Here is a 21,310-nt window from a genome sequence, read left to right as displayed (position 1 = left end):
CAAGTGTCATGTGTCGTCTTGCAAAAATACCTGACACGATAACGCCAGTGCCTGTCCATTGTGAGATCGATTTGCCTCGTTGTTTCTTTGATGCATTGATGAAGATGACATATTTCACTGATAAACATGATGAAGACCCACTTCCAGCTCCGAGATACTATGTGATTCCAATGTTATCAAATTCACTCATGACAATCAGAACCAAAACACACTCGTTGAAACAATGTACAACATGGAACGTTTTGCAAGGCTTCATGAGTGCAAATGGCGGCACACGTCTTTTCTATCCAATCGAACATGTACAGGAACGGTTGATCTACACAAAAGTCATTGTTCAAGACATTCCTCCGACGCATGATAATGAAAAGTTTATGTCTTGATAACATACAGGATGTAATCAACTCACATTTCATACTGAAAACTCCGTAAATTCCATTACATTCCAAGTGGCAGTTTCTGGCTCGGGAAAACGAGAAGGCTGTGGCGAAGAAGAGTAGTCCCCCATTGATAGTGAACGTAACCTCAGCAATGTCACATTCAAGCACACTGGGTGCACCTAATTACACACACGCAAAAGTTTTGGCTCCAGTCGATGGAAGAACATTGAACGTAAACTAGTATACACAAGTACAGATCCCCAATGTGCAGAGATTTTCAAAACAATCTTTCGATGACGACAACCACCAAGCGATAACGATGACGTCACACGCTCAAATATTTTACGCTTGCAAGAATTAAAATCATCCACATTTGCATGGTAACATCATCGTTTTAGAGGGTTTAATTAATTTTCTGTGATCCTATCTAGTTATCAATATCACTATTGCCTTGATGTTGCGAAGAGGTGGCAGAAACTTTTTTGTGGAGGGTCACCATGGGGATGAGTAGTGATTAGGAAACCAAGTGACGTCACTCATTCATAAACGTTGTGTTGTGTATAACTGCGCACCTACGACGAGAAAAAATGAAATTTGAATGTATTCGACCATAAAATGGTGCGATTTTATGGTGTGTAAGAAACAGATTAGTGTACTCGTGTCTGTCAGATACCATTTATCTTACAACTCGTTGTTTCAAAACGTATTTAACTCGCTTTCGCTCGTTAAATACGTTTTGAAACAACTCGTTGTAAGATAAATGGTATCTGACAGACACTCGTTTAGTAATCTCTATGGGTCTTTTTCCGACGTCACGGGGAGGCGGTGACGTCATGGTGGTGGTGGTGAGTCTTTTTCCGACGTCACAGGGCGGTCAACGCATGACCGCCCCCGTGACGTCATGGTGTTGGGCCAGCGCTTCCTCGAGGGCATATTACGTCACCTCGGAAAAGCGCTGGCCCCTTACTACTCAGTTGCAATAAATATAGAGGGTGTCAAGCTATTATAGAAAGATCTGTAGATTTCTAGACCCGTCTGCCAAATGGCAAAACCTGATATACTTGCAAAATAATGAAAATGCGAGGGAAAACTTACCATTACTCTTGCGCCACATGTTCTTCTTTCACTGTCCAGCGAGGAAATGGATTTGCTTTTGGGGCAACTCCACATTTCGCGTGGACAGCGCTTCCACCCTGTGGTGTGGTAAACCGTAACATATTGATGAAAAAGTGTGTGTTGCCATACATTTTTTCACATGTGTAAATATGTGGACCCACATGGTGCACGTGCAATATATATATATATATATATTCTGTGTATCATTGCACAAGTTTATTTATATAAATATCTAAACAGCAGCATGCGTAATGAGTTTACGCCAGACCCTCTGATGCTTATATAGTGCTTTTATACAGATTAGTGACACTGACACACTTGCAGTTTTATTTACGTTCTTGGAAGAGTGAGTGAGTTGAGTTTTACTCCGCACTCAGCAATATTCCAGCTATATGGTGGACGTTCTTGGAAGAAGGAAATATACATCTACATTTTATTTAAACATACATTTTCATCTTTATGTGCTTATAGCGCAAGAAAATTAAACAAACAAACCAAAAACGCATTACAATGTACCATTGCATACACATTTCTATTACATAACACACTTTCTCTACTTTTTGACTATTTGCGTGGCTTAATATGCCATGATTTGTCATTTCTTCTGGACATCGCCGGGCCAGTTTCATTACACTAACTAATTGGCTAAAAGAAAAGGTTATGTAGTCAAGAGAGACACATTAATCCAATAAAACCAGTGAGGCATGAAGTCCCACATAGCCTAATGAACTGTACCTACCTAACTGAATAATTTTAGGCCTCGTGGGACGATACCATTTCATTGGCCTCCAGAAAGCAAGAGATCTTATTGCTGTCCGTATTCAATATAACTCACGGTCCTTCTGGTATCGGTATCTTCATCTGCCACTACCAGGACTGTTGAATTCCCTCCAGCTTTTGTACCATGGCGTTGACATCAACAAGAAAGGATCTCCCTAAGGTATGTCATTCTTCAAATTATTTCAAAATTGAACTGCTGTTGTGTGATGCATTATTGAAGAATACGTGGCAGTACAGATATCATATCATTGCTTATGTCTGGAAATGTGTGGTATTTTTGATACAAATTATAAGCATTGTCTACTTAGTAATTAGGTTTGCATAAACATTGCACGTCAATAATACAATTTACCAACACAGTAATATAAATGTTTTTGTTTCTAATTGGTATAGAAACAACCAACGCAGAATATAGCCTTCTTTCATTTCTCCGAAGTAATCGAAATGAAAAGCAAATATGGCATGTACAAGGGAACGCAAGTGATTCTAAAATCAAAACCAATCACCTTCACGGCGTCAGGATGACAATGGACTTTGGAGACATTACGCCAGGGTTCCACATGGCAACAGACGCAGTTATTACAGAAGATGGAGTCGTCAGACTTCAAAACCACTCGAAGGTAAATAATAGACTTTTCTTGGTAAGAATGGGGAAGCGAATATACAATACTTGTACATGTTAAATGATTCTTTGAATAAATATTAAATTAAAAATCTCCTTAAATTCACTTCTTGATGTGATATTATTTCAGTTGCAATTTTGTTCTTAATTCTTCATCATATTTCACTAACAAACCACGTGAACAACTTTTTATGCAAATTGAATACATGTACATTGTATAATCTCACCATTTAAACTGCCATACTCATTTCCATCATATCCTATATGCAGTCCACAATATATAAAGCCAATTTACTTTTTACTATAAACAATATTTCATTTGGGTATGTAATATACTCATGTTTGATGATTTCTCTATATTTGCTTAATTACAGATACTGTCATGCAGACCATTCGCATACGATGAAGAGGTAGTTGGGGCATTTTAAACCCTCCAGTGAAAACTGTCAAAGAAGCCCTGGCCACGCCCTTAGGAGCCAAAGTCACAGTGTTGGGAATAGTTGAGCAAGTTAGTATCATTTGGGAATCACATAATTCTAATCAATTCGACGTTAATTGATAATTATGTCTCAAAACAGTACTAGATTTAACATAAAAAAATAAACAAAACAAGAAAATATTTTCTTTTACAAAACAAACTTCATATATCAGTTCACTTTTCGTGTCATTTAACTAGTGAATTCGTTTCTGTCAAGGTGTCACAAGCATTTGAAGCTGAACACAAGACCGTCACACTTACGCATGCAATATATTGACAGAGTAATCTGAAACGAGTTGTGTTGCCAACGAGAAAGATGATTTTGTGTTCTATTATGAACGGATAGCTTGTTCAAATACATCAAGATTTTATGCTGGAGGATTTCTCTCACGTATTCTGAGACTTAATAATGTCCTAAACGTGCGCTATAGGATTGAGATTCTGGCAGGCGAAGGTAGATAGCTGCCTGGCGACATAAATAATATAATATATCAAAGAGAAAATTGTTTTGTGTCACAGGCTAGGCAACACATACATTAGATTGGTAAAATACACATTGTAAATACACATCAACACAATTTTCACAGCATCGTTAAGATAAATACTCGCATGTTTGTACCAAGTAGAGGACAAGTATCACCTTATAATGATACTAACAAAAAAAACCATTTATAAATGAGACTTCTAATTTAAGAACTACAAGGGATGAAAGCCCCAACTGATCTGCATATTTTGCTAGCTGAAAGGACATTTTTTCTTAATTTGTTTTATACCGATATATCGGTATATTGTCTCTGTTTTTGTTTACCATAGACAGACCTGCATACCAGACCCGTGAAGATCCGGGTTAGAACATTGGTCTTCAGTAACCCATGCTGGTCGTAAGAGACGACTAATGGGATCGGGTGGTCAGGCTCGCTGACTTGACACATGTCATCGTATACAATTTGCGTAGATCGATGCTCATGCTTTTAAACACTGGTTGTCTGGTCCAGGTTAGATTATTTACAGACCATAATAGTTGGAATACTGCTGAGTGCGGCGTTAAACAACAACCAACATGCATACCAAGCATGGAGGACAAAACACATTGAATGAAGCAGTCGTAAAATATGGATGAAATGTTAACGCAGACATTAAAAGAACGAAGTTAGTGTAAAAAAAGTCTTTGATGACATTTGGCATAAATGCACTGAGTGTTTTGATTTCCATGTAAGTTTATAGTTTACATGACACTTCCGAGATATTTGTACTCATCAACCATATCTACAGGTTCATTATCAATATAGGAATTATGATATGTGAAAATGAGAGCCAAGGGAGCTGTTGATCATGGCTTTTGGAAACGAGGTGAGAAATATTTTCAAAAATGAGTTTTTTAAATAGTTTTTATGACAATGCTCTTGAATTTCAGTTTGCACCTTGGTCACACTTCCGGGTCCACAAGAAAATACTTTGCGCATGTGCATAAAAGCGGAAGTAGAGTGCGAGAAGACCAGACAAAATGACGACGCCGGTGGTGGATAGCGTCCGCGAAAAGGCTCTAGCAGACTATCGTAAAAAGCTGCTAGAGCACAAAGAGTTAGAAGCAAGGCTAAAAGAAAGTTAGTATTCCGCCTGCAGCTATAATGTTGAAATATTTTCTTCAAAATATATGTATAAGGTACCAAAATAACAATGATGTGCAGCTGAACGGCCATTTTGTTCAAACATGCTGAATCACATTTGTTGAGTTCCCATTATATCTTCAGTTCAAGCGTTTGTTATAGCTTTAGGCAATTTTGTGGAAGGGTGTTCAGGATAATATTAAGTAAACAGTGTGATTGGAAAATGTATGTTCAAGGTTTGATTTTGGTATTTGTGTAATACCAGGGGGTAGACATTCAGTGTCACCTGTTTTCGTGTCACTGACAGTCATTGGGCATTTTCAAGTCACGAGTGTTAGATCGTTTTAATTTTCTTTTATTATAATTCAGGTTTTCAGCAGGAAATACGGTCTACTTTAAAGAAAAGCATACTAATAATTGAATGCTCAGGCAAATTTTCCATTGTAAATAGAGAAAATTCTAGAGAAATAGACATACATTCACAGTTTCACTTTCTATTTTAGAACCAGTTGTAGGAGAAACTTCATTAACCAACTTCATAATTACAGTTGCATGCTTGTGCTACCTTCTTGTGAAGTGGGGAAAGTTGATACTGATATCTTATTCTTACTCTGTGAAAATTGTAAATCGGGTTTTAATGCAGATTTAGAGGCACTACGACTTTATCTATTACACGAGGTAGGGATTGTGTTGTAAGCTAATGTCTGTTTAGGAAATTCTGGCTCGATATGACATGTTTACTCTCTGCCACAGATGATGGCAGCTTGTTAACATGTCATGATTTGGACTGGTAATAGTATTACCTAGTGGTGGTCCGATTAATTGAAATAATCGAAGATTGGTCGCAATGACTAAACGACCAAGCAATCGATCATGTTTTCTCTTAATCGAACACAAACAATTTAGGAAGTTATACAACACTTGTTTGCAATAACAATATATTTCACAAGGTTGGTTTTGTCTGTTACATTTCATAAGCGCTAAAAGCTCGTTCCTAGTCGTGATAGGAAATTAATGTTCCTAACAGACTAGTCATCCTTTAAGGATGTGAAAGTTGCAAATGCATTTTGTGCAATTTACGAAAAAATACATGTTTTTTCTTCTTGTTTTTGTGCATTAACAAACACAAGGAGGAAAATTTGATAAATGACACTAACCAATTATTTTCGATGATTGATCAGTTGTATGAACCAATCATCAATTATGAGATTTTAACCAGTTCCCAACACTAGTATTACTTCATTTGATAGAAGATTAGTGACTTGTGTATATAACACTTATTCTGAAATTTAAGAAATTACAGTTTATTGTAATTGTATTTCTAAGATTTTTGCATCACTGTAAAAGGTGGCAAAATTGCTTTTTCAGCCAATGGAAAAGAAATTCAGTTGATTCCTATTTATAGTGAATAGTGATAACAACATTGGATATAGGATTTAAAAAATGTTAAAAGCATGCGCTCACATGCAGCTCTTGAGCTATACTTAGTTCATTTTCTGTAATATGTATCATATATATTATTTTGTTTGTTGCCAGTGCGGGAAAACTTGAAAGAACTCACCAAGCAGTATGAGAAATCTGAAAATGACTTGAAAGCCCTGCAAAGTGTAGGACAGGTAAGACAATCGCCTAGATTGTTCTTGGATGTTTAATGAAATATGCACCTGTTAAATTGAAGCACTGTTGTATTTGAAACTTATATTACTGGAGTGCTGTATTCTGTTATGAGTTATAGTGAAGAAAGAACATGTTTACATAAAAAATGCTCAAATTTGTAAATCTTCATTACTTGGTACTTTCTGTCTGGTATCTTCACCTGTTCAGTGGCAGATATTTGCCCTCAAATCTACAACAAATGACAGTAATGATTTCCCAATTTGAATTAACAATTTCCTAATTTATACATAAAAGGCCTTTCTAGAAAAATATGATTTGAGCAAATTAAATTTTTTTCCAATATCTTTGGAATCTTCATCAAATGTTTGTATTGTTAAAGTGGAGAAACGGTTTTCTAAACTGATTATGTGTTTTGCAGATTGTTGGAGAAGTACTGAAACAACTGACTGAAGAAAAATGTGAGTTTGTATTCCATGCTATAAGCTGGGTACTCTTTAAATGCATCCTGTGAAAATCTCAGACTTGGTCTTCCGCAACCCACTCTTGTCATCTTTATAGGTGTCTGACAGTATTGGGTCTCCAGGGTCTCTGGGATGGTTTACGGATATCATCATATCTGAGTCACAGATTGATGCCTATAATGTTAATAACTGGGTTGTCTGGGCCAGGCCTGGTCAGTATCAGATCGCTGGAATATTGCAGCATTTTGTGAAAAACAAAACAAAACTCTTGAAATGCCGTTAGCTGCCATTATGATAACACATAAATCTTTAGTTGTACATATATCTTACAAATATGTATTGTAAGGATAGATTTGGCTGAAATATTGCTGATGTGACTTTAAATAGTTACTCACTCTGTCTTTTTTATTTTTCAGTTATTGTAAAAGCAACAAATGGCCCCAGATATGTTGTAGGATGCAGGCGACAGTTGGATAAGGCAAAGCTGAAGCCTGGAACAAGGGTGGCTCTAGACATGACCACTCTCACAATAATGAGGTGAACTTGCTTATAACTGCTGCTCAGCTTTTATTACTTATGATAATAGTTATGAGTTGTGTTTCCTGCTCCATACAGATATGATGTGGATGAATGTTGTATTTTTGTATTTTCTTCTATTGGTCGTGTAGCTTTTAGAAAAGTAAATCAACATCTGTTATGTTTAAGAGACAAAATGTGTTCTGTAAAACATGCAATGCTCAAGTACAGTGGTAACGCCACCAGTATCAATCAACACTGGCATATCTGTTGTTAGACCTCATCCAGAATTCAAGTTGTATTTTCATGGATTGAGTAAGTTTCACTTAGTTTTGTATTGCTTCAGACAAATATGGTGATACATATCGTATTGGCACCCATGTATCTTGCTGTTGATCATCTTGCACATCATTTACCATTATTTTCGGTTATATCATGTCACCAGAAAATATGAATATCAGGATATTACATCTCATCACAAAGGCCACAATACACAGCTCTAGACTAATCATGACTGGAGGGATAGCATATCCATTCTTTTGCCCAATGATGTGAACTGACAAGTTGAGGCAGGGACAGTAAGGTGTCTTTATCTTTCTCTTATCTGTCTTCTTATTTCTCTTGTGTCCATCCTTTTGTCTGGCTGTCCCCCACTGTCCTGTCACTCTGCTTTCCCTCCATCTCTCATTCCCTTCTTGTGTATACCCTTCCACACCTTGCTGTTGGCCATTGAAACTGATTATGAGAGCTGAGGGCTCCTGATAAAGTTGAATAGCAAGCAAACATTTCTTCAAAGGGGATAAATTGAAAAACTTGACAGTGATAGACTTGTTTTGTCTGTGAATATCTGTTTCTAACTCATCCAGGGCCGGTGGGGTAGCCTAGTGGTTAAAGCGTTGGCTCGTCACACTGAAGACCCGGGTTCGAATCCCCACGTGGGTACAATGTGTGAAGCCCATTTCTGGTGTCCCCTGTCGTGAAGTTGCTGGAATATTGCTAAAAGCGGCGTAAAACCAAACTCATTCAGTCAGTCAGTCTAACTTATCCAGATCACTTTCATGACATAATTTGACTTCAAGTTGGAGTTATAATTTCCATTGATATAGAATTGAATTTTCTTTCACATGCTTCAATGACACATTTCATTTTTGAACCATGATTTATTGTGTTGATGTACATCTGCAACTTGTTACAGTGGTAGCCATTTAACTATATTTGCACATTGTTACAGGTATTTGCCACGAGAGGTGGACCCCATGGTGTATAACATGTCAGTTGAAGATCCTGGTGCAGTGGGATACAATGAGATTGGAGGTCTAGGGGAACAGATCCGGGAACTTAGGGAGGTCAGTGTTTCATGGCGTCAACATTGGATCATGTGTACATTTGGTTTGATCATCCTAATTGGGGTGGTCTCATGAAGAGTTTTCGATAATAGAGTTTTATGTAAAACTACAGGTAAATGATCTACTCAGAAGATCATGTCGTTTCCATCTGTTGCCAGACATTAATCATTATTTACTAGGGGTGTCGCGATAACGCGAATGTATCGATGCATCGATACATTTTTACTGACGATACGATACGCGATACATGCTTGCGTGTATCGATTCCTATTTTAAAACTTTATCGATTCAAATTTTTATGCTATATCCATCTCCGTCAAAGTCTTGATAGTAAAATTATACCAGACCGCTATGATAAATAGATGTAGCTAGCTTTACTTAAAAAAATAGGTTGGAAACTAACAGCTTTTGTGATTGGCTACACTATTTTGATGGACCAATCAGCGAGCGCGTACGTTGCCGGTAAGGTAATGCTATGAAAAGGCGCGATAATTATGTATCGCGATACGTATCATATCGTGACCTTAAAATCGTGATACGTATCGTATCGTGAGATTGGTGTATCGTGACACCCCTATTATTTACATTTGGGTTCTTATTCATGTCCTCATCACATGCATTGCCAGAATGTAATTACTTTATTTTTCCTTGCCTCTGTGTAAAGGTAAATGTTCCTCGACCTATTTCAGGTGATTGAGTTGCCTCTTCTGAACCCTGAGCTGTTTATGAGAGTTGGCATCACCCCACCCAAAGGCTGCCTGTTGTATGGGCCCCCCAGGCACCGGCAAAACACTTTTGGCCAGAGCTGTAGCTAGTCAGTTGGACTGCAACTTTCTCAAGGTAAAGCACATGGACAATAGATATGATCTTGTATTTCTTGTATGTTGAGATGTTTGTAGAAAGGGGACGAGTCTAGTTGTTAATGCTTTGTGAAGCCCTTGTATTGAGCTCATTTCTGGTATACCCTCCTGCCATGATGAAGACTACTGGTGTTTAAAATTTTGGTTCCACTTTGAATGAACCGTTGTATATACTGGCCTCTGAGCATGATCAATCTTACATTGCTCATAGAGTACTGTATTACACCGTTGATGTATTTCAAGTGGCCTGTCATCCTTCTTTTGGGGCGGTAGGGTAGCCTAGTGGTTAAAGCGTTGGCTCGTCACGCTGAAGACCCGGGTTCGAATCCCCACATGGGTACATTGCGTGAAGCCCATTTCTGATGTCCCCTGCCGTGATGTTGCTGGAATATTGCTAAAAGCGGCGTAAAACTAAACTCAGTCAGTCATCCTTCTTTTACGCCTGACCCCAACAATTTAAGGCTTTGACACTGCTGTACCCTCAAAATATATATCCCTCATAATTTGTGTTTCAGGTGGTGTCTAGTGCTATTGTGGACAAGTACATTGGAGAGAGTGCCCGACTCATCAGAGAAATGTTTGCCTATGCAAGGGATCATGAGCCATGTATCATCTTCATGGATGAAATTGATGCCATTGGTAAGACTTTATCTGAAACCTCTCGTCAAGCTCATGTTCAAAGGTGGCTGTTGGCGAGACTTGGAAACACCAGGTTATCACCTGGCTGATTGTGTCTCTTGTCCAATGCCCCGCCGTGATGTTGCTGGAATATTGCTAAAAGCGGCGTAAAACCAAACTCAAGTCAGTCTTGTCCAATGCATGGAAAGCTGTTAAAAGTTTCAGTTACCAGTTTTCCCAGTCCAGCTTTTAATCATTAGTTCTATTGTTTGGTACAAAACAGTCTATGAATATTTTTCTATGACCCACGTGCTAATGTCGGTTGGACTAAATTGAATTAATATTGTTAGCATAACTCAGTACCTACATTTGGCATAAACAGTTGCCAAGCAGCACGTTTGTAGTGTTGTGATGTAGAACATGCACATATTTTTTGGTCAAAGTTCAAGCATAAAGAACTTCTGTCTCTGTAGTAAATAGAACTTTAAAATGGCTCTTGATTCTGAACTAAAAGCAGGTCAAATACATGTAACAGATCAGAAACTGTATTGACAGCTATCTTCTTTGACCCTTTCCTGTTTAGGTGGAAGAAGATTCTCAGAAGGCACATCAGCCGACAGAGAGATCCAGCGGACCTTGATGGAGGTAAGTTTTGTGCTCGGCTACTTATTGTAATGGAGACCGCAGTGGAATAAGTGAGTCGCCCAATGATGTGAACTGACAAGTTGAGGCAGGGTCAGCAAGGTGTCTGTTATCTTTCTCTCGTCTATCTTCTTCCTCCTACTTCCTTTCCATTCTTTTGTCTGTCTGTCCCCCACTGTCCTGTCTCTCTGCTTTCCCTCCATCTCTCATTCCCTTCTTTTGTATACCCCTCCGCACCTTGCTGTTGGCCATTGAAACTGATTATGAGAGCTGAGGGCACTCAGTGAGCTGAAAAGTAATCTGTGAGAATAGTTTCTATTATCAGATTAAGATTGTGTGGGATGAAGAATTAGAGGGGGTCAAGATTATTATCTTTTTTGTTTGTAGGGTCTTTTATCCCCCCGGCATGTAATGCAGGGGGTTATAGTCGAAGCCTCATCCGTCCGTAATCATTTTATTTTCAGAGCATAACTCAAAAGCCGTTAAATAGTTTTCAACAAAACTTGGTAGATATATCAAACAGATCCTTAAGTGGCGCCTTCTGCTATTTGCAGATTTTTGGCATTTTTATTTTCCCCGGTTTCCTGCGAAACGATTCAGACTTAGTCCTAATAGGGAGGGGTGGGCTTCGTTTCCGGAGCATAACTCAAGAACCGTTCAATATTTTTCAAGTTGTGCCTTTTGCTATTTGCATATTTTTTTGCATTCTTATTATAATTATTTTTGGTTTCCATGGAAACGATTCAGACTTAGTCCCAAAAGGGAGGGGTGGGTTTCATTTCCGGTGCACAACTCGAAAACTTCTTAATATCTTTCAGCAAAACATGGTAGATATGAGTCAGATCTTGAATTTGTGTCTTTTGCTATTTACACATTTTTGTCATATTTTTCTTGGTTTCCATGGAAACGTTTTGAACTTAGTCTCAAAAGGGAGGGGTGGGCTTCGTTTCCAGAGCACAACTCGAAAACCGTTCAATATCTTTCAACAGAACTTGGCAGATATGAGACAGGTCTTGAAGTGGTGCCTTATGCTATTTACAAATTTTTGTCATTTTTGTTTTTCCCAGTTTCCATGGAAACGATTCAGACTTAGTCTCAAAAGGGAGGGATGGGCTTCGTTTCCGGAGCACAACTCAAAAACCGTTTAATATCTTTCAACAGAACTTTGCAGATTTATGAGTCAGATCTTGAAGTGGTGCCTCTTGCTATTTTCACATTTTTTGCATTTATATTTTTCATGATTTCCATGGAAATGATTTGGACTTAGTCTACAAAAACATCAAGCTGGACTTTAAGTTACTGTCAGATGATTTGTTCTTTCAAATTTTATTGGAGCCGGGGGGGATATGTCATCTTCTGACGACTCTTGTTTTTTAATGCAGTTTAGTGTAACTATAGCTATCCCATTTCCACTTGTTACACAGCTGCTGAACCAGATGGATGGGTTTGATGCCCTGGGCCAGGTGAAGATCATCATGGCCACCAACAGACCAGACACCCTTGATCCTGCACTCCTCAGACCAGGCAGACTCGACAGGAAAATAGGTACACTTATGTTGCAGTTAAAGCTGTCTAACAAAATAAGAGTTATCATGCAAATGAGCATGAGTACTGTGACAGTAATTGATTATGAAAGTAAGGAAAGTGAGATGGTTTATACCACCCAGTGATTTTCCTGGAACACTTTTGTTATATTAAAGGTTAACAATAGTCTGTTCTGATACAAATTGTTTTGTGTAGTAAATTGTGTTGAAGGCTAGCTCATGGTTTGGAATTAATTCATATGCAAACTGTGGTTAAAAAGTAGCATTGTATTTAAAACATTAAGCTTAAGGAATTAGGATGGTCTGTGTATAATTTTTCTATATATTCTTATTTCAGAAATTCCTTTACCAAATGAACAAGCTCGACTTGAGATTCTTAAGATCCATGCATCTCCAATTGCCAAACATGGAGAAATAGATTGGGAAGCCATAGTCAAACTCTCAGAAGACTTCAATGGAGCTGATCTGAGAAATGTCTGTACAGAAGCAGGTATGTACTAAGTTGTCTCCCTTAGGCCTTGTGTTGTGTTTGTGGAGGGTGGTCAGAGGGTTAATTTGCAATGGCTGAATTGATTTTCTCATGTTCCTTTAGGAAGCAAACAATGTCACCAGTTTGGGCATGGATCAGCATAATTTTCTGCCAGTTAATACTTATTACAGAAACAATGTTTTTGAATTTGTTGTCTCAACTATTGACAATCTAATATGCACTAAATATGGCTGATATATATTCTGTTGTCTCTGTGCAGGTATGTTTGCAATTCGTGCTGAGCGTGACTATGTGATCGAGGAGGACTTCATGAAGGCTGCCAGAAAGGTGTCGGACAACAAAAAACTCGAGTCCAAACTGGACTACAAGCCAGTGTAATGTTATCATGATGTTCAATCTTTGTCCGATATTTCATGTATGCTTTCATTGTAAATAAAAAATGTCATTATAGAAACTATTACTCTGGCTAAGTTATTGCTTGTTTCACTGTCTCTACTGGTAAGACTATGGCAATTCTTGTGTACCACATTTTTCAGATTGACATGTTTGCTTGCTCCAACACTGGTAATCTATAACATTAAAAACAGACTTATTCTTTCTTAGGATATTGGTAGTTAATCAGTCATGCCATGATTGATTCAGTGCTACTTGGAGGGCACCAAGACTATTGTAAGGTTCATATTTTTGGGGTGCCATGTGAAGATTTTGTTTACAATTAACCAGCATTGTCACATCTTACCAGTCCATATGCAAAAGGTTTTGGTGCAGCATGGCCCGTTCTAGGATTTATTTTACCCATTTACACTTCATATTGGACGTGCTGCAGCCACTTAAGTACTTTGTAAGTAGTAGTTTTGTTTCATATTCCACTGTTCTGCTATGATGATACTGTTTTGTAGAAAGTTAGAGTTGCTTTTATCCACTGTTCTTGCAATGATGAACTGTTTTCCGACAAGTCTGTAAGAAAGACCGCTATTTTTCTTTTGCTATTCACAGATTTTTGGCATTTTATTTTCCGGTTTCCATGGAAGCGATTCGGACTTAGTCCCAAAGTGAGGGTGGGCTTACGTTTCCGAGCATAACTCAAGAACCGTTCAATATTTTTCAACAAGACTTGGTAGATATATCAAACAGAACCTTAAGTGGTGCCTTTTGCTATTTGCAGAATTTTGGTATTTTTATTTTCCTGGTTTCCATGGAAACGATTCTGACTTAATCCCAAAAGTGAGGGGTGGGCTTCGTTTCGGAGCATAACTCAAGAACCGTTCAATATTTTTCAACAAGACTTGGTAGATATATCAAACAGAACCTTAAGTGGTGCCTTTTGCTATTTGCAGATTTTTGGTATTTTTATTTTTCCCGGTTTCCATGGAAACGATTCGGACTTAATCCCAAAAGTGAGGGGTGGGCTTCGTGTCCGGAGCACAACTCAAAAACCTCTCTATATCTTTCAGCAAAACTTGGCAGATATGTGAGGCAGATCTTGAAGTGGTGCCTTTTGCTATTTGCAGATATTTGTGATTTATTATTTTCTCAGTTTCCATGGAAATGATTCGAACTTAGTCTCAACAAGAAGACAAAGTCATCAATATCCCCCGCAATGGCAAAATACTCTTCATGATTATGTCTACGAGTTATGATTATGTCAAATATTAAAAAAAAGGTTTTTAAAATTCTGCTCCAGAAAGGAGCGCTATCACCAATTTCAGTCTATGTCAAACTTGTTGTGCCAAGTTCGGTGAAGAATTAGAGAACGGTTTTAGAGTTCTGCTCTGGAAAAGAGCACTACCACCAATTTCAGGCTAAGTCAAACTTGTCGCCATGGAAAGGCCAAAAATATTTTATTCAGAATTCCAAAACTACCAAAAGGCACCAGTACACCACCAGACCAATCTATGTGCCAAGTTCGGTGAAGAAATAGTTAACGGTTTTAGACTTCAGCTCTGGAAAAGAGCACAACCATCAATTTCAGGCTAAGTCAAACTTGTTGCCATGGAAATGCCAAAAGTATTTTATTCAGAATTCCCAAACTACCAAAAGGCACCAGTACACCACCAGACCAATCTATGTGCCAAGTTTGGTGAAAAAACATGGAAGGGTTTTAGAGTTCTGCTCTGGAAAAGAGCACTACCACCAATTTCAGGCTATGTCAAACTTGTTGCCATGGAAATGCCAAAAATATTTTATTCAGAATTCCAAACCTACCAAAAGGCACCAGTTCACCACCAGACCAATCTATGTGCCAAGTTTGGTGAAGAAACATTGAAGGGTTCTGGAGTTATGCTCCGGAAAAGACAAATGTGCACGCACGCACGCACGCACGGACGGAGTCCATTTAATACCCCCCGCAAAACGCTTTGCGGGGGATAAAAAGGAACGGATGGGTTTCGTTTCCGGAACACAACTGGAAAACTCCTTAACATCTTTCAGCAAAACTTGGCAGATATGTGAGGCAGATCCCAAAGTGGTGCCTTTTGCTATTTGCAGATATTTGTGATTATTGTACTCATGGGTTTGTCAGTAGTGGGTGTTTTTGCATGTAGGATGTCATTGAGTGCTAACTTGAATGCATGAGGCGAATGACAGGGACTGACTTTGAAGAATGGGCCAGTGTTCAGATTAACGTTTTCATTCTTTAACTGTACACTGCTCAATTGTTTCACAAGGTCTTACATATGCAAATTCCATCAAGTCTTTTCTGAACATTTGAAAATGGGGACAAATACATATACAGATCCCTTGTGATGGTAACTGACCATACACATACAGTTGGGGAAGTTGTCCACGAGACCGATAATAATTTGAAGTAAGAAATTACCATGAAGTACCGGTATATTCCAAGACTCCACGTATCAAATGATGACTCAAACGCAAGACATAGTTGATTTAAGTGCATTTTAATCAGACTGAATCATTTCATTGGATAGAATCTCTTTTTAAATAATTCTGTACAATTTGATTGCTTTCATCTTTCATAGTATTTGCCATTTACAGGAAGTTTGGACGGTAATATCCAAGGCGAATTGCATAGACATTTTAATGTGTTAGAATTTCTGTACAAAATTGTGATACATATAGTACATCACATTACAAAACACACATTCTTTATAATATCAGTTAAGTAATCCAATATGTTGGATGTGACAAGAATCAACACGATATGGGTTGAAGTGTACATATATTCAAGCTTCTCATTTATTGTACAACAATGTGTGTTATCTGTATATTGTTCAAGTAATCTGGTGATCTGTTATGTTCTACAAAATATCACCACTGTTTATAACAAAATGTCTGGGAACTTTGTGCATTTATCACATCCCATGAACCCTTGTCCAAAATGGCCGCTCCCTGAGGCTTCATCCATGTTGCATACTGAACAAGTCTGTTCCATCTTCACAGCTACACACATACATAGGATAGTTCTAGCACTCTCGGTCAGACTAGCTGGTGCAAGCTAGACTCTACTCTTAAATATATAGCAAAATAATCTTGTCAGGGTCCTTTATTGCACAAACTGTAGCCTGTCTAGACTACCACCCACATGGAATGCTGCAGCATGTTCAACTCGGCAACACCCGCACATCTTGCACTACCCTAATCATTTTGTTGGCATCACCCGAGCATACATCTGAAATGACAAGCATTTACAAATTTGACAAAAGAATTATGATCAAGGAATAAATAACTTCATCTCCAGAAATCATTAACCACACGTTTCATACATAAAGACAACTAAAACAAGGATATTTACTGGTCTATTTTGGGTTAAACTCCACAAAATATTGCTATGATGCCATGACCTTGGGTATGTGTCACAAGAGCAGAGATTCCAAATCCCAAAAGGATGGAGGACTGAGAGGTCCAAAGTTAAAATTGTGATAATGGAAAAATTGTCTTGAGAAAAAGAGCACTGGATTTACTTTATGAAATTTTTGAAGTTTTGGTTCAGGGTATGCATGCTACTCACCCCAAGTAGGTTTCTTGGGACATATCCTTCTTTGTCATTTCGACGAGCCCACCACCATTCCTTCTCACGCTCATCGCCCTTCCGTAGGATGGTGATCTTGTCACCAATCTTAAAGCTTAGCTCATCCGAGTTGGATGAGTCATAGTCGAAAACTGCATATACTTCCCCATTATTCATGATGCCGAGCTTCTCTTGGATGCCTGGAAAATATAAAAATACAATTAAATGTGACATTTCTTTAAGATCAAGGTAAAGAATAAAACCAGCTTAAGTCTAGGCTAGTACAAGCAGCCACACATACATACGCATGCACGTCGTCATATAAGCGAGATATTCTTAAGTATAACGTTAAACCCCATTTCACATCACATCACATCATGACATACTGACGATTCATTTTGACCTGGGACACTACTTGACCAAAACTGTGACGGGGTAATATTTGCAATCATCTGTAGTGATTCCTGGACTGACTGTGTAACATGTCTTGTGAAACAAACTCACTGTAGAGGTAATCTGAGCAACCGTCATAGCCATCTTCATCTTCTTCACACTTCTCCGCGGCTGTCTCGTGGTCGCTGATTGTTGTGGCAAATATACATGCTCCGTGTTCAACGAGGAACTTGACCATTGGGAGATTGTTACAGGACGCTGCACAGTGTAGAGGTGTCCTGCAAATCAGTCAAAATCATAGCTAGTAGTGGGTGAGTTTAGTTTTACGCTGCACTCAGCAATATTCCAGCTATATGGCGGTGGTCTGTAAATAATCGAGTCTGGACCATACAATCCAGTGGTCAACAGCATGAGCATTGATCTGTGCAATTGGGAACCGATGACATGTGTCAACCAAGTCAGCAAGCCTGACCACCCGATCCCGTTAGTCGCCTCTTACGACAAGCAGTCGCCTTTTGTGGCAAGCATTGGTTGCTGAAGACCTATTTTACCCCGGATCTTCAAGGTTCTCATAGCTAGTACTTCAATTAGCTTTAGTTCTTGGACACCACATACGAAAAAACACACACATGATGACCTGCAGTATTTTTACCTGTCCACTTAAACTCTTTTAAATTGAAGGTGAGACAGTGAGTAATGGTAAGGTTTAAAGAAGTTCTCTTATATCACAGCATAAGATACAGTGTATAACTGACACTAAAGATTTAAACTGTATCATGTAATATGTATGGGTGACAATTGAGGGGAAACAACTATTGTAATGGTGATAGTCTATTGCAACATACTATTGCCATAGCGACCAACTATTGCAATAGTTTTTTCTCCTTGAATTGTCTCATTTGAAGTCATTTCCAAATGAATTTACAGTTAATATGAAATAAAAAGAAGTTGAAGTAGTTTCAGTCTCTTTTAATAACTGACAAGAAACTTGAAATCCAGATCAAGTAAACAGTTAAAACATACACTCAATGAAGCTGCAAGTCGGCACCCAAACATCCTGCATTTTGTGCTGCGCATTTATCAACAGAAATCAATTACTAAACTATCGATAGTCACATCAATTTCACATTGTTCTACCATCAATTACTTGCTATCGGAGACTCAACAATTGCAATCCATTGATAGCTCGATGCATCGTTAAAGCCCTAGTAATATGTACAGTTGTGATGCATGATATTATCACATGTAGGAACACACAATTTACGCTGATAGATATCTCATAAAGCTTGTGTCCTGCTATTAACTTGCGTTCGATGCAAGGCTGTTGGAAAGGAATGCTACTTACCATCCATCACTATCTGGTGAATTGACGTCACATCCGAACTCTACGAGGAAAACAACAATCTCGTAGTGTCCGGCACAGATGGCATTGTGGAGAGCAGTGATCCCTTCATCATTGGGAGCACTGACATCAGTAACCTGGCAACACAAAGAATGTATAAAAGATATAAGCTTAAAACATGACATTTTGTGTGTGATATATTTTGAGGACAGTGCAGCGACTAACAAGATCTGAATTCATTCATGTAAACCACCAACTCATGGTAACAACGTTTCAACAATGAAATTTTAACTCTACAGATCATTATTATATTGTTATGATTATTATTATATCAAGAAAAATGGAGCATGACCTCAAAGAGCACAGGTTATAACAAATGTTATATTTGGGATTACACTTTCTTAGTTAAGTACAGATTCCACGGAAGCAGCATGTAGCTGAGCAGGTTAGGCGTCTGACTTTGTGTGCTGGCGATTAGACGCCTGATTCTGAAGGTGTGGGTTTGAATCCCGGATGGGACTCAACCCAGTAAAAGTACTAGAATCTGTACTTTACTACGAAAGTGTAATCCCAAATATAATATGACCACTATCTAAATGGCATTGTGTATTCAGAGCACAAGTTAGTTTTGTCAGAGTGTTTTCCTGTTAAGTCTGCATTACCTCTCGTGCTGTCCTCCTGACCAGTTCGATTTCTCCCTCTAAAGATGCATCCAAGAGTAGCGCGCCAGGGGGTCGAAACTCACACGGTTCCCAGATTTCCGAGATTTATCCTTCTTCAAATTTGTCTTCTTCCTCCTCACTACACCATCACCTGGCGGTTGAGGAGGGCGAGAAGAATCCGAAAGTGGAGGAGAGTTACCTCCCTTAGAGTTTGAAGTAGCACTATTACTGTCTGTCTGTTTAACAGTTTCCAAGGCACTTGATTGATTGTTCCCACTGTTAACACCACTGTTAATCTTTTGATTTGCCCCTTGTCGATCATACCCTCCATGCAGTAATTTACTAAGGTCTTCATTCTCACTATCCGACTGCTTCCGTCGTATGTGTTTAGGGGTGTTCAGCCTATAACTTCCCTTATCCGAGGCTATGCTCTGGTATTGAGGCAAGCCTACAAGTCCAAAGTGAGTATGTGTTTTGGCCCCATTATTTGAATCCCCAGAAGATGGTTGATTAAATGCTGTTCGTTGTTCCAGGCCTGGATTCCCTCCAGAAGGTAAAGGGCTATGATCAGGTCGATCTCCTGTACCTTTAACGTCTGCATTCTTGTACAGAGCATCCAGATTCTGCTGATACTTCTGCATCGCTGATGACCCCAGTCTGCCCATGTATGTGTTCATGATTGCGTTCTTCGTCGCGTACACTGTACGTCGGTTTGGCTGCTCCTGCCTGGCTGGTGCTCACAGTTGGTTGAGTCATGGGAGTGTTGGTAACTGGGGTCGAAGTAGCTTGAGGCTGAGGTTTGTCTGGGATGGGAGAGTCGAACGTTGATTTGCCAGAATCTGTAGCATCAAGAGAGTTGTCGGACCCATTCCTGGGCGAGTTCTGTTGTGGAGACTGACTGGGGGAAGATGTTGCAGCACCTCTCAAGGCTGGATGAGGAGCAGTTTTGGAGGAAACTGGAGGAGGATGAACGGGCTGCTGCTGAGGAACAGTCTTCGTATCATTCTGTGAAGATTGTGAAGTAGGGACTCTCCCATGGAAGGTGGTGTTTGTTTGTGGTTGGGGAAACCTGGCCAGCACTTTTGGCTTGTTTGAGCTTGGAGAGTTCTGAGAGCTGTCACTTGATGCTGGCGAACTCTGCCCACTGCCTGCCTGCCGTTCCTCCTCTGTAATACTTATAACTGGTTGTTGCTGGATGGGGGCTACCCTCCCAGGTAACACAGATGTGCTGAACGTCGAACCATATGGTCGGGCTGAAAACTTGGCTGCAATATTCGCAACACTGATTCGACCAGGACCAGCTTGTGAAACAGGTTGATTTGAAGTTGATGCAGGCACATTCTGGTTCCCGAGACTTACTGTCACTCACATTTTGATTGTTTGCAGATTTGGACACTGAATTCTCCCTACTTTGAGAATTCTCCCTACTGTTGTTGTTCAGTTCTTTACCCTGATTGGATGGCTTCACTGGGAAGTCCTCCATATTCTTATTCTCACCAGATGGGAATTTGGTGTTGGTAGACTGCACCTGTTTTGGATCCTTCTTCTCAAACCCAGCTTTCTGGTACATATCTTCCTTATCTTTAGGAGCAACCTGGATGTAGGGTTCCACGGCGGCGATGTTGGTGCTGGGTCTGTTCTTGTTCACCATGTTCTTGTTGTCCGTCTGCTGCTGGGACTTCTTCTTCTTGATGCGTTGCTGCAGCTCCTGGATCCGGAAGTCCATCTGCTTCATCTCGTCCTTCTTGTGCTGGAGCAGCTCACGCTGGGCAGACAGCCGATTGTTTTGTTGCTCGTTCACTTTGTTCCTTTGCTGTAAATGAATAAAATTAGTTCCATTAAGTCATCTGAGATATCTTTATCTCTCGAATG

The 21,310-nt window shown here is 39.2% G+C and overlaps 2 protein-coding genes across 2 annotated transcripts in view; one reads left to right on the top strand and one right to left on the bottom strand.

Annotated features, from left to right (window-relative positions):
- The first annotated feature begins 4,826 nt into the window (after positions 1 to 4,826).
- Positions 4,827 to 13,534, top strand: LOC124253428 (26S proteasome regulatory subunit 10B-like). The gene is given in 12 exon segments (XM_046687197.1): positions 4,827 to 4,977; positions 6,517 to 6,596; positions 7,016 to 7,055; positions 7,475 to 7,595; positions 8,806 to 8,920; positions 9,610 to 9,687; positions 9,689 to 9,760; positions 10,296 to 10,419; positions 10,982 to 11,043; positions 12,465 to 12,585; positions 12,922 to 13,074; positions 13,334 to 13,534. Coding segments are annotated over 12 exon segments (1,185 nt in total). The 5' UTR covers positions 4,827 to 4,877; the 3' UTR covers positions 13,453 to 13,534.
- A 2,418-nt stretch (positions 13,535 to 15,952) lies between these two features.
- The window catches only part of LOC124253437 (apoptosis-stimulating of p53 protein 2-like), a 128,683-nt gene continuing 123,325 nt past the window's right edge, over positions 15,953 to 21,310 (bottom strand). The window contains 8 exon segments of the mRNA XM_046687208.1: positions 15,953 to 16,702; positions 17,042 to 17,241; positions 17,546 to 17,712; positions 18,780 to 18,913; positions 19,439 to 19,501; positions 19,504 to 20,168; positions 20,272 to 20,728; positions 20,730 to 21,251. Of these exon segments, the coding sequence (XP_046543164.1) occupies positions 16,673 to 16,702; positions 17,042 to 17,241; positions 17,546 to 17,712; positions 18,780 to 18,913; positions 19,439 to 19,501; positions 19,504 to 20,168; positions 20,272 to 20,728; positions 20,730 to 21,251 (2,238 nt within the window). The 3' untranslated portion in view covers positions 15,953 to 16,672.

Source organism: Haliotis rubra, unplaced genomic scaffold (genome assembly GCF_003918875.1).
Source record: "Haliotis rubra isolate DU_JTF1 unplaced genomic scaffold, ASM391887v1 Scf1141, whole genome shotgun sequence".
Lineage (NCBI taxonomy): Eukaryota > Metazoa > Mollusca > Gastropoda > Lepetellida > Haliotidae > Haliotis > Haliotis rubra.
Note: the sequence above shows the minus strand (reverse complement) of the source record. Positions and strands in the feature narration are given on the sequence as shown.